Consider the following 16,780-nt stretch of genomic DNA (forward strand, 5'->3'; position numbering starts at 1 on the left):
TCTACTTCGTAGTTCGCAACTGAAACAGACTGGACACCCCGTGCGTAAGACTTGTGGCAGTAGGGCTTTTATTAGACACTCCCAGAGTCTAGACGAAGTATAGCCACCAACCACGGATCCAAGGCAAGGTGTATTGATAGTATTCTTTCTGCGGAAAGATGGATGAGAAAATTGGATTGGATAGGAACAGTAATTCTGGTAATAGCAGCGTCTTGAACCGAACAGTACAGGGACAGCGGTCAAACTGACCTTTCGGAACCCCAATTCATACCTGGCTTTTTTCCAGCGAATGTTGTGTAACCCAAGAGGCCTGGTCAACACCCATCACTCCTCAAAGATCGACGCGCCAGTTCAAAGACAAAGACACGACGAAAAGAAAGACTAAAAGAAAAGAAACTAAACAAACTTGTTGGAATGGCACGCAAACCCTAGCCCATAATATCCAAAGTTGGGTTTCGCCGTCTTATTCAATAGTCCAGGGACAATCGGAATTGCGCAGATAGGACGTCAGCCCTTCAAAACTGTGTTCGACCTCGGCCTTGATTCGGCCATTTCCAAGGAACGCCCACGGATTGTCGTCCAAGTATTCGATATTGTAGTGTTCCCATCTGGGAGTCTTTATGGTCTTTAGGAAATGTACCGACTGAGATGGTCGTCAGCATCAAAGGTATCAATTTTATTCTGCCCCACGGGAGGGCAACTCACTGATCCACCCCAAACTCGGGGCTTTCCGTCGACGCTATTGTTCTTATACCAACTGCGACAAGACCCCGAGAAAACACTCGTCTGGTGCCAGGCATCGATGTACTCATCAAGCTGGTCAACAACACTTTCCCGTACGTCCAATACCTTGATGCGATCGCTCTGCATCTTCTTGGCAGCCTTAATCACATAGTCAATCTCCGTTTCAAGACATGGGAGAACGGTGCCATTGGCAAGGTTTCCACGAGGACCATTCATGACAAAGTAGTTCGGAAAGCCGGGAGCAGCCAGTCCGAGATAACATTTTGGCTCGGGGTTCCAGGCATCCTTAATATTGACACCGTCTCGGCCGATAAGAGTGAAGTGAGGTGTCCACGCCATGTCGTATCCGGTTGCGCAGACGATGGCGTCTACCTCGTGAGAAGCGCCATCTGTAGTGTTCAACCCTTTCTCCGTAATTGAAGAAATTTCCGTGAAGTAGCATTCGACGTTGGGCTTGATCAGAGCTTCAAGGTACCCGTCTCCAGGTGTGAGACGTCTGCGAAAGTGTGAGCGTGTATCTTCAAGATTACATCGTGAGAAGAGCCAGGAAAAGAAAGAAACTTACCTGCAACCCACTGGCCAAGATGGGACGAGTTTTTTGGTCAAGACAGGATCATTTTCAAGTCCCCGGGCCATCTCAGCTTGCATGTACTGGTACGCCATCCTAGAGGCTTCAGTATCCTTGTAGAAAATGGCGAAGCCTTCGTTAATGGCAAACTCAATTCTCTTGCGGTAGTTGAGCAGATAGTCTGGGTCATCGGCCAGTCGTTTAATCTCTTCAGGGGTGTAGAAGTATTGGCCAATACTTGGGCGGACGGCTTCCTTGTCTCTGATGATTTCTTCTCCGGTATTAGAGGGCAGCTCGACAGGGACACGCGGCATGGGGGCCGCGATCCAAGTGCTACCCCTCATGAAGCACCCAACCTTCGAAGCGACTGAAAAAGGTGAATTAATGATGGATTAACGGAACGGTCGTGGAAATGGAGCTAGGGAGAAAGCATGTATTTACCTTCCTGAAGCTGAGGGATAATCTGTATAGCGGATGAACCGTTTCCAAGCACGGCAACTCGCTTGTTGGAGTAGTCGACGGAGTCTGTTCAAATATTTAGCAAGATGATGCTTTGGCCTTGAGCTCACGTATGAGCGCACTCACGATCCCACTTCGCCGAGTGCACTAGCGTGCCTTTGAAAGTATTCAAACCTTCGATTTCGGGCCCTTGAGCACAGTCAGCATGGCTAGATACGCCGCTCCCCGAAAAGAATGAACCGGTTAAGGTTTCAACTTACATCTGTACTTATTCAAGAGTCCGGAACCATTCATGAGGATGTCACACCAGTCGGTGAATACATTTCCGTCGTGCTCGATTTCAACGGCCCACTGTCCCTTGTCCTCATGCCAGGCCGCAGACAAAACCCTGTGTTTCAATTTGAGATACTTGCGGAGCTGGTACTTCTCGCAAAAATGCATAAAATAGTCGTGGATCTCAGGTGATCCGGCATAATAGGATTTCCAGAAAGGATTTGGCTCAAATGTGTAAGTGTAGATATGAGCAGGAACATCGCAAGCGCATCCCGGATATCGGTTCTCCAACCATGTGCCTCCAATCTCGTCATTCTTCTCGTAGCACACAAGCTCGTAGTCGGTGAGCTGTCGCTCAAACTTGAAAGCAGTGCACAAGCCTGTTGCGCCAGCGCCAACATGGATGATGCGGAGCTTCCTTGGCTGAGAATGCCATTGCTGAAGAAGCTGGAAAGATGATGATGGTGCAGCGGGCAAGGACACGGGCACTTTGCTTGATTCCGACTCCTCGCTGCGCGCTAAACCCGTCGAATTGAATTCTGGGTCAAGGGAGGCGACTTGAGGTTGTGGCAAAGTCTCCGCAGTCGAGAAAGTAGGCTCCGTGTTCAATGACATTTCTTTTTCTTTTTCTTTTTTTCTTGTTGTGCTTTTTGAGCCAGGGGGTTGGGGGAGGGGTGTTTGGTCGGAGGCACGACGCAGTTGATACTCTCTGGGTGCAATGCCAGTTAAGTTGTCTCACGGGCATTTAAAGCGCTTCGAGCCTTAGCGTCTGCTTCTTTTTACGAAAAGTGTTGAATTTCCTCGACCACTTATTCCAATAGGCCTGCAAGGCGAGTCATCTGTGATACACCGAGTTGCGGTTGGGGACTCGGCGTGTCAGCATGGCGAAGTCAGCTTTGCAAGCGCACACATTTTCCTCTGTCAGTGTCCAAGGCCAACGCGCGGCACACGGCATTTCTGTCCGGCATCCCAAGGTTTCAACATTTCTTGTCTCCAATATCTTAGAACTGCATTGTTTCTCACTCACAGCTACCAAAGTGTCTCACCACTAGAGAACGCAAACACGCCATTGCAGCGACCATTGAACCCAGCACAATACAATGGATCAAGATTCAATCCCCTCACCCGAGATAGCCAGTGGCTCAGGCTACAGCATCCCGTACAAGCTATACCTCCATTGCACAGCCTGGGTATTAAGAAGATCCATTGCATTTTTGACTGGGTCTGGCAAGCTCTTCGACAAGACTCTGACGGTGCCGACTCCTGGACTGGGGGAAGGTTATGTCAACATTGCGCTTTGCATTCCGCATAAGAACCACGACGCCCATCAAGGTCCCTGGCCTCTTCTCTTGGTCGCGGAGGGAGGTGGCTTCATTTTGGGCCAGCCTTCTGATGGAGAACATATTGATCGATTCTTAGGTGACAAGGTTAGTTATTCACATACCTAGACCTAATGGTAGCGAACGGTAGCGAACCTAGAATTAATAATAGCATGGGACGGGGCAGGTTGGGATGGTTGTTATATCTGTCGAGTACGCTAAATCACTGCGATATCCGTACCCCCACGCTCTCCTTCAGCTCTACGAAGTCCTCAAATGGGCACTTGCTCCTGCCGCCGAGGAAATCCTCGGCGTGAGCATTGATCCAGCGCGTGTCGCGGTCATGGGCAACTCTGCCGGCGGCAACCTGACGGCAAGTTTGTCGCTGCTCTTATCATTTACCTCCGGGCCTTGCGTTGCCTTCCGGCAAGGTCTACCACCAAACTTCCGCCAGGTTCTTCAAGTGTTAGTCTACCCTAGTGTTGATCTCAGTCGTGGTTACGACAAGCGTTTCGGAGACAGTGACAAGGAGACCCAAGCTTCGAGTCTGCCGTGTTGGGCTGCGACAATGATGGAGGCATCGTATTTACCTCCCTACATTGACAAATCTCAAGTGTTTGTTTCACCATTATCTGCCGAAATTCCCCTTCTTAAGTCTCTTAAGCCTCCTTCGGCCATCGTGGTGACCGCGGGGAAGGATTGTTTAAAATTGGAGGGCAGGAAATACGTGGAGAATATAAGAAAAGCGGGTGTCAGTGTGGAGAGCCGTGAATACCCCGAAGCCATCCACGGATTCAGCCATTACCAAGAGGGCAGCAAAGACTTCAGGAAAGAGGACGTCCGAGACTGTTGGGAACGGATATCCAAGGCACTCGAGAGGAGCTTCCAGGATTGAGGTCCTTCATTATAACCATGTTAGATACGAGGGCCAAAGACAGACTTTTACGCACTTAATTGCAGCATTTATCTTAAGAAGTATAAAAAGCAAGGCACGGTTGAACTTATCACCCTTCAACTCCGTGCCATCAAGCGTACAGCAGATCAGTAATAATGTGAGACTCAGCCCCATCACCAGTGTAAACTACGTCTGCCCTCGCATCGGCTTCGCTATCGTAGCCCAAGAGCGTGCACCACCAGCTGGTTTCGTCAATGTCAACGGCGTAACCTGCCCTAGTATGTTTTGCCTTGCCTTGAGCGCTGCCCAGTTCTCTGGCCCGCTGCTTCTCTTTTCCCTCCGCGCCATCATCCCAGATCACGATCCTCGCGACCGTGATGTCGCTGTCAAACATCCCCTCGGCACCAAAGTCGTAGTGACGCACCAATGGCCGCCCAGGCTGAAATAGTTTGGAGATGGTGGCCATCACTGGCGGAAAGCCAGCCGTCTTCCAGAATTCCCAGTGATCTTGGATTTTCTCCCAGTCGATGAGCCATACAAAGGTGGACGGGTCGGAGGAGGAAAAGCCCCAGGCGATTTTGCGGATCCCGAGCGCGTAGGGTGCTCCAGGCTTGCAGTGTGTTACTATGCCCGAGTCAAACTCGGCGGCGGCGGCGGCATGGTCGTTTGCGAACTCGGGTTGAAGCTTGAATACACAAGCTTCGGTGACTGGTCTGTTCTTGGCATTTTCATCTGTTCGGGCGTCCAATTGAGCGGCGTAGACGGTCATCTGCTCGATGGTAGCCATTTTGTGGAAATATTTAGTATTGTAGCGGAACTAAGATAAAAATGGTTTGAATTGAGATTAATCGCAACTCTGAAGAGTTGATTCTACATTCTAACACGACAAAAACAAATGGAATGGTGCAACTTAATACTAGTTTTATTGAATCAGCATGCTCAGAAGCGGCCCCTGACTGATTAGTCTTAGTGAGAATTTGCATCGTCAGCTTTCCTGACCAAGCCTTGACAGCTCACACGGCGGGGTTCAAAGGTACGGAATTTAGGGTGACATTATGCGTTTCAGCTAGCCGAGGCGGACATTGGCTTGGAATTGCGGGGTGCTTCTCGCCCGAGCGTATTCGGTATTGAAGGTTGTGGCAGAGGAAGAGGCGACTTGCGCTATATGCGGACTGGCAGATCTCACTTCCAAGGCTCTCTTAGTGAGGGCAATTAGATGATCCATCGTGTTCAGTCTAGCCTGCAGTTAATAAACAGTTTATGCTTCTCTTTAAACATTCGGTCGACCTTCCAAGAGTCCAATTTACATGCTTGGTGTTCGATTACTGCAAAAACATCCGTGCTTCCAATGAGCTCTCCCGTGACATGTGCTGTTGGTACCCAATTCTCACCCAAGTGTCTTAATAGCTCTATTCCTATCCGTTCAGGGTCCGCACTATTCGAATCTCGAATCAATGTGCGACGAATGTCCGGCCTGGACGAGCTGTCAGCAGGAACTGGGATGGTTGAACTAGCTTTTTTGACATTAAGAGCAACGTACCACACGAGCATCCCAATGCATGGTCGATGCGGGATACGTGTTTCTAAGTCTGTAGGTCGCATGAACTCGGGAATCCGGAGGAAGGCCGATCGAGTTCCGAGGACATACCACTGCGAAAAGAAGTAAGCATTTAAGATTCATCTTAGGGATTCGAGTAATGTATATACCCTTAAGAGGAGATACTGAACCCAGAATATGGACAGCAGAAGGTGCAGCGGAATCGGGCCGAATGAGCAAATATGATGATAGAGGCGAGATGCTAGTACCTCTGTTGACTGGTGGGACAGAAGAGACCTCAGCGTCGGTTCGTTGGTTGGGAACTGGCCGAGTCGACGTTGAAGCCGGGCTTCGTTGATCATGCTTATTATGATTTTATCCCACTGACCCAAGTCGTTGGACACTCGTAAGAAGCCCGGAGGCGTAGATGAATTAGCCCATGAGCTGAGGTTATCCCGCATCGTCACCATTTCGTTCATCGGTGTGTCGAAACTAAGAAGGGACGTTGGCAGCACGTCGAGGCTCATGGCGCTTCCGTCTAGAATGCCGCTTGCGCCGGACTCTAGGCTGTCATCACAGTTGTTTTCTCCGAAATTGCCCCCGTCGCTAGTGACTTCTGTAAGCAGGTCAATATGAGCAGATGTCCCGCTGGTTTGAGTCTGAAGGTGAATATCGGGCGGGTGGTCCTTGGGTAACTCTAGAAAACAATCTGAGAGGTCAAAGTAGTCCAAACTTGGGGGCAAAATGGAACCGGGCATTCGTAACGTCTCCGCAGAAGGCGTAGGTCGATCATTATCGAGGTCCACGGAAGGAAAGGCGGGATCGCACAATGTCTGTGAGCATCCGGACGAGGCGGAAGTTTCTTCCATTGGTTTATTCATCTGAATCGCGGCGGCCACACGAGGATCTAAAGCTTTCTCAAGACATGGCGCTTCCGGGGCGGGCTCGGGGGGGCATGTCTCCACGCCCCTGGCCGAGTTAGCGAGGCCACTGATGCGCAGGAGGGTAGCCTCGAGTTTCTGGCATCTGGCCAGGAGCCTCTCCTGCTCCTTGAGCAAGGCAGCGACCTCGCTATTGCTGGACTGGGCAAAGCTGGTTTTGAAGGTTTGGATCGTTTCTTCGAGCTGGCGAACATAAGCCCGCTGACGCTGGCGGTGTTGGCGCTGGCAATTGCGGTCTGTGGCGCGTTTCCTCGCGCGTCGACGTTCATCTTTTGATAATTTTTGGAAATCTAGAGCAGCCTCCGGGCCGCCATCGTCGGTGTTGTGCGAGTTGCTCGGTGTGGCCATTTTTATGGGGAGGTGGGCTGGACGACAGAGTTGAGGAATGTTACAGGATGCTGGTCACTCGCGATTTGACATGTAGCTAAATTACGAAGTAGCTTCGAGGCGTCGGTCACTAGTGGAATGGACAAGGACTGGACCGGGCTGCTTCCACACGAAAATGCGGGGAAAAAGCAGGGGCCCGACTAACCCGTGACCAGCATGTTTGTCGCTAGTCACGTGTACCTCTCCTCGACCCAATCCCCTGCGCCCGCCCAAACCAAATAAATCGGATCTCTGGTTATGATGGGTACAGGAGGGGAGGGAGGTTGGATTTGGATTAGGACTGCCGAGGCGAGTCTGACAACGTCCAAGCTAAGTCACACCAACTATGGGGGTGGCTTGTGGCTTGTGTGGCTGGCATATTCTTGTGCTGGGTCCTGTCAATGTGTGGAGTAGTTCATTCATACTGAGCAGCTGCCCTCAGTTGTTTACTACAGCAATGAACTCGGTGTATCTTTGGCTCAACCTCAACTTGCTAGCTATTATTGTGACGCCGCCGCCTTGGCATCCTCCTCTCTCTTCTTGACAATCTGCCTGATGGCTCTCACAATGGGCTCAAATGTCCTTTCCGGATCCGTAATGGGCGGCGTGTCCATGTTGTTATGACAAATAGCCACCGCGATCCTGTCACGAATGTCTGCCCAGGCAATCGACCCTCCTGCTCCGGGGCTATATACAATGTCTCGGTGATCACCAACAATAGGATCCGATGCTCCCGGCTCTCCCCCGAGCCAAAACCCTGCAGCTCCGAACCACACCGGGATCGGCAATATTCTATCGGGGTCATGCGCGCCCTTCCGCGGCCGCGTTAGACCTACCGTTCGCTCGGGCCCCAACAGACGTACGCCGTCCAGGGCTCCACCCTCGGCAATGAGGGCAAAGATGCGTGCGATGCTCCCGGATGTTGCAATTCCGCCCGCCCCTGGATCTACCGCCTGTTGCATCTCCCGTTGGTTGTGGACTGTGCTACCTGGGAAGACGCCCGGAGGGTTCACGTTGTAATGGTCTACCATCCCATAGCTGTCTCCTCCGTATAGTGTGGCAACCCGACCCAGGTCGTGATCCGCGAGTCCCATGTGGAACTCCGAGACTCTCAAGGGCTGGCAGATCTCCTCCTGCACAAAGACGTTGAATGGTCGGTGTTTTGGATCTGTCCGCCGCACGATCTCGCCCGCGAGCCATCCCCAAACAAGCACATGGTAAGCATTGTGCTTTCCAGGCTCAAAGATGGGCTCTTGCTCGGCGATGCGCGCGATCATCCAGTCCCAATCTGCCATCTGCTCGGGCGTACCCGCTGGCATTTGTGGGATCCCCGACCGATGTGAGAGAACATCCTCGACCGTGATGGATTCCTTTCCGTGGGCTGCGAATTCGGGCCAGTATCGACTAACGGGCGCATCTAAGACCACGAGGCCCCGTTCTACTTGGATATGAACTGCCAAAGCTGTGATGCCTTTGGTGACGGAGAATACCGGGAACAGAGTTTCGGCATCCACTGGTCGCTTCGTCTCCGAGTTCATCACACCGGCGAATGCATCCACTACAAGCTCACCACGATGATAAGCCGTGACGGAGATGCCAATCTCGCCGAGCTCGATTGAACGGTCCAGTGCTTTCTGAATGAGGTCTTGGGGGTCGATTTGATCCATTGTGTCGGTGGCGATGCTTTTCTCTCGTGTATCCTTTGCTAGCAAGTACCTTGTAAAGATTCGTCATATGGCCCTCACCCCGGCGCATCTCCTACGAATTATGTAGTGCCTTACCCCTCTTTTGGCTGACAGCTCTTTACTGACTCAGTAACGGCTGGTATATCCTGAGACGACGCTAGCATTGCCTCTGCAATTCAAATACTCTCATGCCTTTCATCCTTGAGGCCCTTCGATTCTAACCTCACATCCGGCAATTCTATCCGCATCCTAGTCTACGCCTCTTCCTACAAGGATACCTTTCGCCATGGTGTTTACGGTGGTTCTTTTCGCCTACCGGAAACCAGGTCTGACACCTGCTGCATTCCGAGCCCACTACGAAAATGTCCATGTGCCGCTCATGAAAGAGCTCGGCGGCAACCTCTTCCCCATATCCCACACGCGACGATACATCAGCCGCCTCGAGAAGACTGGCACGGTGGAAGAGACCCAGCAGTACCCGGCTATGATTATCAGCGGCTCAGCGTCCGATTTCGCCTACGACGCGATCACGGAAATGGTCTTCGAGAGCCAGGAAGCTTTCCAGAAATTCTCGGAGCTCCTCGCGAAGCCGGACATTGCACCGACAGTCGCTGAAGACTGTGCTGCATTCTTGGACACCTCACGAACGCCATCGATCGTAGTTATTGGGGAGCTATGTGAAACTCTCCGTGATTAGTTTTTTTTTTTTTTTTTTTTTTTTTTTTTTTTTCCTTTTTTTTTTTTTTTTTTTTTTTTCTTTTTTTTTTTTTTTTTTTTTTTTTGGGGGGGGGGGGGGGAGAACGGGATTATTGGAAGGAATCTAGAAGACGGGATTATTGGAAGGAATCTAGAAGAATTGGAGCGTATCTATTCTGTATGCTAGAATGCCACCTCTATTAAGAGGGCCGCAGGGGAGCCCTCTGTCCTCTGTGTAGTTAATACGGTCATTGGCAGGGCTAGCCCACGACTAAGTGTGGAATCAATACTTACTTTGCTGCTCTCCACCGGAACCGAGTCAGCTCGGCTTTGTCAGGCATGATCCCCTTAGGCTACCGTATATGGGGGAACCCAACAGGCCAGTGTGTCACTTACTTATACTTCGTACTCATTCTCACTTTAGTCTTGTTAACAATTTTGGGGGCCCCCCTGGATCTTTTGCCCAAATTCATTCCCACTTCGTCTCCGCCTCGCGGTCTCATATGCCATCCAAGCATTTTCATACTTAGAGTGCGTCGCACCTTTATATCTTAAATCCTAAGATGAACGTTACCACGGCGGAAAAGAGGCTCGCTGGTGGGGTTGCCGTCATTACAGGCGCTGGGGCTGGCATTGGAGCTGGCTTGGCCCTTCGGGCTGGCGAACTTGGGATGACTGTCATCGTGACTGACGTCTCCGCATCGCGCGCCGAGACTGTCGCACAGTCCATCCGGGAGAAAGGTGGAAAGGCAGAACACGTGGCCGTCGATGTCTCAGTACCCTCCGAGCTTGATGCACTAGCAGAAGATGTATTCTCTCGCCATAACAGTGTCCGCTTGCTCATCAATAACGCGGGCATCGAAACATTGGGCTTCTCGTGGGAGATCCCCGCCTCCCGTTGGGACTCCATTCTGGATATCAACGTCAAAGGGGTCATTCACGGGGTCAGAGCCTTTGCTCCGCGCATGATTGCTCAAGGGGAGGAATGCTGGATTGCCAACCTCGCGAGCATCGGCGCCTTCAGCGTGTTTCCAACCCAAACGGCCTATATTGTCACCAAGCACGCAGTCCAAGCTTTCTCTGAGGGCCTGTTCCTGGAAATGCAACTCAAGGCCCCATCGGTTCACGTGTGCTCGGTGATTCCTGGGATGATCAAGACGAGGATTTTCGATAGCGAGGGGGGAACCGGAGAGCCTGCTAGTGCCACAGCCTACCGAGAAAGAATGTACCAGACAATGCACACCTACGGCATGGATCTCGCGGAGGGGTGTCGGGTAATGATGGCACAAATTGCCGAGGGCAAGTTCTGGGTATCGTCGCAACCCGAGATGACAGCGGAGGTGGTTGGCCGACGAGTGCAATTTCTGCGAGATCAAGAGGATCCCAAAATTGCCGAGAGTGCGAAGCCCTTGCTCGGACTCGAGGGGAAAGTGTAATGGTGTTAACGATGCGTTGTCAGAAGGCACGTAGCAAGAGTTAATCATGGTCATCACGAAATATGTTCAGTTTAATTTCTCAACTTAGTGTACGAAGTATGCTGATGTTAACGCGCGTTGGAACCCGTCTGTGACGAGAGGGTCTCTCATTGGGTAATCCCGGATGACCTAGCTTTGAATAGCACTTTCAAAGTTGTGTCTGGGATGGCCATGGTCCCAATAAACCAGGGCTGTGGTTGAGTGCCCGGAGCCAACTTAAAATCATACTTTAACAGTAGAATGCAAAACGTCAACTTCATCTCGTGAACTGCCAAGAAACGACCGGGACTGGAGCAATTCAGGATATCGTCAGCAGCGTGGTCCCGTTTGAGTATGTATGATAGTCAACTAAGGCTTACCAGGGATGCCTTCCGTGCCCGAACAAAAAAAAGTTGTTCGTGGTGTAGACGGGCGAGTCCTCTTTGTTATCGGCGTACTTGGGACTGCAGAAGCGGAACCCGTCAAAAACATCTGGGTCTTCGTATACCTCTGGGTCTCGATGTAGGACCAAACTCGGTGCGCCTATCTTGGCACCAGCTGGGATGACCGTGCCGTCTGAAAATCGGAACTCTTTGCGGGCATTTCGCTGCATCGCCACTACAGAACAGCTGTTAGTCAAATACCTCTTGAATCTAAGCCACCCAAGAAGAAGGAAAAAAAAAAAAAAAAAAAAACCGCGTGGTAGAGAACTTACTCAGGCCAGCGTTGTTGAAGCGACCAGATTCTCTCAAGAAACTCTCCATTTTTGGCAGATTTTGCAGGGTCTTGTACGTGATTTGACCATCCTCGAGATTTTCCATAACTTCTTGTCGCAGGGGCTCAAGATACTTCTCCGGCTGTGCCGCGAGAGTATACAACGCACATGTGAATGTCTGAAACAGTAGAGGGTAAGTCAGTGGCTGTCACTTGCTGCTCAGGCGGATGTTCGACAAGTTACGAACCATTGTTGTAGTGTGGATTGATGCGACATTCAAGGCCATAACCCGCTCTGAAATCATGGGTCCGTTTTTCTCAATGGGAGGAGCCGCGTCCACGAGCCATTGGACGAGATCGTCAGGCTTATTTCCATTCTCATCCAGCTTTCCATTCAAGCGATCTTCGATAAAGGACTGTAGGAACTTGTATCCATTTCGTCGATACTTCATCACAGGAAGGAATTGGACTAGAATGCTAAAAGCACGTGAGCAACTAATACCGGCTGGAAGGGGAAGAGGCCTGAGGCGTACGGTTTGAACCGTTCCGGGAACACACGGAGGATCTCGGCTGACACGACCACAGCCTGGGCGTAGTCTGCAGCGTTCTTCAGGAACTCCTCATTTCGACCTAGACTGAAGTCAGTAATGTAACTCTCACTCGGGCAATCTTGAAAATGCTGCATACAGAACTCGGTTCCGACATAGATCCGGTTGCTGATGCGTGCTACCGTAAGGGCAATCGCATCGTACAAGCCAATTGGGGTGTACTCTTGGAGGATATTAGTAGGTTGAACACGTTTAGCCATGATTGGTCAGTCTTGCCAGTGGGAGATCCAATATAATGATCAAGTGCAAGCGTCGCCTCGTCCAGCATGATCGGCGTCTTGTTTGAAATTCCCTTAGTGATCGGTCCGCGAACAACCCTGGTATGGTATGTCCTATGGCCGACACCATATCCCATAGTGAAAGGAATTTGTTGTTGCTGTATAGGCACCCTTTAGTCACCTCATCTGGGATTTTTTCCCCTTTTTTCAATGCACGTACATCGTTTGAGCCGTCTTGGGAGTTCAATACCGTGTCTGGCGCCTTGATATACTCGGCTACTTTATGACGATCGGTGACGAGGGCGTACTCTCCCTGGATCGTGGCGATGCGGAACAACCCATTCTTCGCTTTGGCTTGGCCTTCACGAACAAACTTGACAGGATTCCGCATAAATCTAATCGCGGCAACCCATGATCCAATAAATGGGATAGGTAAAAACCCAATCGACGTTATCTTGGGCTTTAAACGGCGGATTAAGTTAGAACATCAAATTCATCAATTAGAGAAACTCTTTTGTTTTCCGAGGAGCCGAAACATACAGTTTTCTTGTAATGACCGATCCTATCGATGGTGAGATAGATGGTTAGTGCCGCGATGAGTACTTGCGAAATAGATACATGCTCTCCCAGTAGGATGAGCTGTAATGCGTCGAGATAACCCATCGCCAGTCCTGCTCGGTTATTAGGGCCGTGTTTTCCCAGCGTGTGTTGAGGTTTAGTTTAGAAAATTGGCGTGTTCTATTCGAGTAATTCTGTGCTCTACTTAAGGTGATCTAAGGGGATGAACTGACGTCAGCTTGCCTGACTCGCCTAGGGACTGCACACGTTCACACAATTTGCTCGCATTTCTCGCCAAATCGCGAGGGAAGAAACCGAAACCGAGAATACTTGGAAACAGTCCAAGCAAGGTATGGGGCTGATGTTACTCTGAGTACCACGCGACCCACCTGCCGCTACGATCCCCCTATCATATCCTTGCGTACGGTAGCTGTCGTTACCAGGGTTCGGAAACTGGCTTTCCACGCCACCCCGATTCTTCCTCTCATTTCGGTTATCAGGCCGCGTAGGTGCAGTCTTCCACGCTCGCACACCGCATAGTAACATGCATATTAGGGCCTGTTAACTCACGTCGCAGCTAGTTACCCGAACCGGAGCCGGGCAGATCCCGCGAGTCCGATTCTAAGAAGATGATCAGATTGAGGGCATTTATTACCAAGAATAATAAGTGCTTCAATAATTATGCACAAAGCAAGAGGAAACTTTGATTTTTAGGAATGCGTGTAACGGGTAGGTCGGCGAAATGATCTTCCTTTCAGAAGCAGCTTCAGGAGAAGAAGACGATACTAGACACCGAACTCTCTATCTCATCGACCCCTATCCCAATCGCCTCCGACGATGGCGTCGGCAAGACGCCCAGCGGCCGGCAGTCCGCCAACACCGCGGGCACTAGGACCGCCCCTGGGCGCCGCGGCGCAGATCGTAGTGGCCACCCCCACTAACACCCGGTCCATGCCCCCCCAGAATACAGGCCCCGACCATACCACGAACGGTCCGCTGAGCCGTTCGCCAAGTACCTTAAGGACAACAAATGCAATGTTATATCTTCTTTACCTTTCAAACACCAGCGGCTCCTCCCCACGCTTTGCCCTCCACCGATTCGTCGCTGCCAGCAACTCCCAGCATCCAAGCAGAAGTATTGACCATTTCTTCACAAAGCCTTCGCTTAGCTCCCACCCATCTGGACGCCAAGGGTCGTTCCACGCAAGAATGCCAACGAAATCCACATTGTTGCCAGCGCCACACTGGCTGCCGGTGAGATCACGTTGAAGCGCAGTTACGTCAATCGTGTCGAGAGCCCTAATGGCATTATCCCTCATTGTCGGGTCGGGCAAGAGGTCGATCCACACGTCATGCGGGGTACTGAGCTGTAGGACGGTCGGTGCCAGGGAGTCAGGGATGGTGGGTGGTGCAGGAAACAGCGGCACTCTACTCCACGCTGGGCCGCACTTGCCTGCAGGTAGGTGAATGGAGAGAATTGAAGCGTTGGTCAAGGATGCGCGGATAATGTTGTATTGGATCAGGGGGATGAGGTGGTCGAGTGACAATGGAAATGTGTTTTTGACTATTTCATTATAGTCCCTGCAACCCGGGCAATCTCCGTTGCTCGAGCCACAGAATAGGGCTGTTGATGAAGTTGATTTGGCTCTTAGGAAACGGGTTTGAGATAGGCGGAAATCAGATGCGTTGGCACTGAGCGGACGGGGCTCAATCGCCATGATGGATTTATCTTGGTGTTCCTCGCGAGCGACAGCGGGTGGCCCCATGATGGACTGCAATGCCTTCCGCCTCCCTGGATAATCAGACATCGGTGAGCAATATAGCCAAAATGATTTGTCCTAACGTTGGTACGAGACTAACTGTGCGCCCGGACATTTAATCGATTTTGCAATTTCCGCCTGGCCTTTGGGTCTTTCAGTCCAGTCCAGTCATCCTCTGGACCCCGTGCCTGGGCATCATTATTAGCAACCCGTATCCCATTTGGAACGATGCTTTACCAGGCCCTACCTCAGATAGACGTGGCATTGCTGCGGCGTAGATGACGATGAAAGCACGGCACGTCTGGTGTACATCAGAGTGATCGGGGGGAAGTGGATGATGTGTGGATGTAAGCTTCTTGCAGGAGGATGTTGGAGTTAAATCGGAAGGGACGGTAACCTGCCACGCACCACCGGTGCCTGTGGCTGGAATCATAGATGCGATGGCGGCGTCAAAGATTCACCCCACGGGGTTCCCCCATCTTCACTTAGCGCAATCCATTCTGCAAACTGCTTACAGCGCTAAGCCTAATCCACCACACAGAAACACGCATGGTGCGGTGTACGACAACTTTACCTTGGACCTCGTGTCCTCATGTTCCGGACCGGGATGACCTGCAATATGCTTACAGCTGGGGTGATCCGTGGTGATCCATCCGGAGAACGGCCGGATTAGAAGCATAGATCATTTTTCGATGCCGACTTTGTGCGCCTCAAAGATGGCTTCTGAAGATATAATAAATATAGCTGGAGTCATCCCCGAACCATCAATATCTCAGCTCCTTAGCTAGGCTAATCCACCTGTCACCGAATATTTCCTAGTTCTTCTTACGTATATCTTTCTTGTGCTAATAAGACGGCACTCCCAAACAAACACCATGTCTCTCCCATATGGCCACTTCATCCGCTCCCAGCTCTGCCTCAAGCTACCAACTTCCACCAAAAGCTTCGCTGGGCAGACCATCATCGTCACGGGCTCCAACACCGGCATAGGTCTCGAGGCAGCCCGCCACATCGTCCGCCTTGGAGCCGCCAAGGTGATCCTAGCCGTGCGCAGCTGTGAGCGTGGCACCGCGGCGGCGAAGTCAATTGTAGCCTCGACCGGCCGCGCTGGCGTCGCAGAGGTCTGGGAGCTCGACCTAGCCAGCTATGAGTCTGTGCGGGCGTTCGCCGAGCGGGTGACGACGGAGCTGGATCGACTCGACGTCGTGATCGAAAATGCGGGCTTGTACACGCACCAGTTTGAGCGAGCCGAGGATAATGAGAGAACCATCACCGTCAACGTCATCAGTACCATGCTGCTTGCCGTTCTTCTGCTACCGAAGCTGAGAGAGACGGCGGAGAGATTCGGCACAGATGTCGTTCTGACGTTCACCGGGTCGTTTGTCCACTGGATGACAGAATTTCCCGAGCGTAGAGCGGAGAATATTTTGGAGGAGCTTGCGCGTGAGGATAGCGCGAGGATGAAAGACAGGTACTCCGAATTGTCACTCTCATCTTCTGGTACGGTTACTTACTTACTTACTTACCCTCTTCTAATTTTAGATACAATGTCTCGAAGATGATGGAACTATTGGCTTTTCGCGAACTCTCGAAGACTGTAACACAGCCGTCAGGCTCGGGACGCATCGTCACCTCAATCGTCAACCCTGGCGCGGTGCAGACGGATATTATGCGAGAAGCAAGCGGCTTCTTTTCCCTTTATGTCAAGACTATGCGAATTGCCGTGATGCGAACTGCGGAGGAGGGTGGGAGAACACTGGTCCACGCCGCTGAGGGCAATCGAGACACCGATGGACAATATTTGTGCGACTGCAAGCCGGCCAAGCCTGAGTTGTAAGTGTCAATTAATTAGTGTTTTGCTAAGTATCAAGGGAAAACCCTGCTCTAATAAGAAGAAACACAGGATTTCACATTGGGTGAGGAGCGATGAAGGAGCGGCGACTCAGAAGAAGGTGTGGAAAGAGATATTGGACAAGCTAGAGTGC

General features: G+C 51.3%; 5 protein-coding genes and 4 pseudogenes across 5 annotated transcripts; 4 read left to right on the forward strand and 5 right to left on the reverse strand.

The window, feature by feature from the left end:
- Positions 1-463: 463 nt before the first annotated feature.
- SAPIO_CDS4668 (4-hydroxyacetophenone monooxygenase) lies at positions 464-2,659 on the reverse strand (the record flags this gene model as incomplete). The annotated part of the gene is made up of 6 exons (XM_016787162.1): positions 464-643; positions 706-1,240; positions 1,310-1,679; positions 1,754-1,837; positions 1,898-1,960; positions 2,032-2,659. The coding sequence occupies 6 exons, from the start codon at positions 2,657-2,659 to the stop codon at positions 464-466; spliced, it is 1,860 nt and encodes a 619-aa protein (XP_016643271.1).
- A 485-nt stretch (positions 2,660-3,144) lies between these two features.
- On the forward strand, positions 3,145-4,258 carry SAPIO_CDS4669 (uncharacterized protein; the record flags this gene model as incomplete). The annotated part of the gene is made up of 2 exons (XM_016787163.1): positions 3,145-3,471; positions 3,623-4,258. The coding sequence occupies 2 exons, from the start codon at positions 3,145-3,147 to the stop codon at positions 4,256-4,258; spliced, it is 963 nt and encodes a 320-aa protein (XP_016643272.1).
- A 130-nt stretch (positions 4,259-4,388) lies between these two features.
- Positions 4,389-5,045, reverse strand: SAPIO_CDS4670 (annotated as a pseudogene; the record flags this gene model as incomplete).
- A 648-nt stretch (positions 5,046-5,693) lies between these two features.
- SAPIO_CDS4671 (uncharacterized protein) lies at positions 5,694-7,084 on the reverse strand (the record flags this gene model as incomplete). The annotated part of the gene is made up of 3 exons (XM_016787164.1): positions 5,694-5,732; positions 5,799-5,908; positions 6,184-7,084. The coding sequence occupies 3 exons, from the start codon at positions 7,082-7,084 to the stop codon at positions 5,694-5,696; spliced, it is 1,050 nt and encodes a 349-aa protein (XP_016643273.1).
- Positions 7,085-7,602: 518 nt separating this feature from the next.
- On the reverse strand, positions 7,603-8,769 carry SAPIO_CDS4672 (annotated as a pseudogene; the record flags this gene model as incomplete).
- A 304-nt stretch (positions 8,770-9,073) lies between these two features.
- On the forward strand, positions 9,074-9,484 carry SAPIO_CDS4673 (annotated as a pseudogene; the record flags this gene model as incomplete).
- A 562-nt stretch (positions 9,485-10,046) lies between these two features.
- On the forward strand, positions 10,047-10,919 carry SAPIO_CDS4674 (annotated as a pseudogene; the record flags this gene model as incomplete).
- A 394-nt stretch (positions 10,920-11,313) lies between these two features.
- Positions 11,314-14,801, reverse strand: SAPIO_CDS4675 (uncharacterized protein; the record flags this gene model as incomplete). The annotated part of the gene is made up of 8 exons (XM_016787165.1): positions 11,314-11,555; positions 11,653-11,830; positions 11,900-12,128; positions 12,185-12,281; positions 12,339-12,420; positions 12,698-12,937; positions 13,018-13,039; positions 14,089-14,801. The coding sequence occupies 8 exons, from the start codon at positions 14,799-14,801 to the stop codon at positions 11,314-11,316; spliced, it is 1,803 nt and encodes a 600-aa protein (XP_016643274.1).
- Positions 14,802-15,670: 869 nt separating this feature from the next.
- On the forward strand, positions 15,671-16,632 carry SAPIO_CDS4676 (putative Short-chain dehydrogenase/reductase family protein; the record flags this gene model as incomplete). Its single annotated transcript, XM_016787166.1, has 2 exons — positions 15,671-16,266; positions 16,338-16,632. The coding sequence occupies 2 exons, from the start codon at positions 15,671-15,673 to the stop codon at positions 16,630-16,632; spliced, it is 891 nt and encodes a 296-aa protein (XP_016643275.1).
- Positions 16,633-16,780: the final 148 nt, after the last annotated feature.

The sequence above is a fragment of the Scedosporium apiospermum genome (assembly GCF_000732125.1).
Source record: "Scedosporium apiospermum strain IHEM 14462 chromosome Unknown SEQ_SAPIO_0093, whole genome shotgun sequence".
NCBI lineage: Eukaryota > Fungi > Ascomycota > Sordariomycetes > Microascales > Microascaceae > Scedosporium > Scedosporium apiospermum.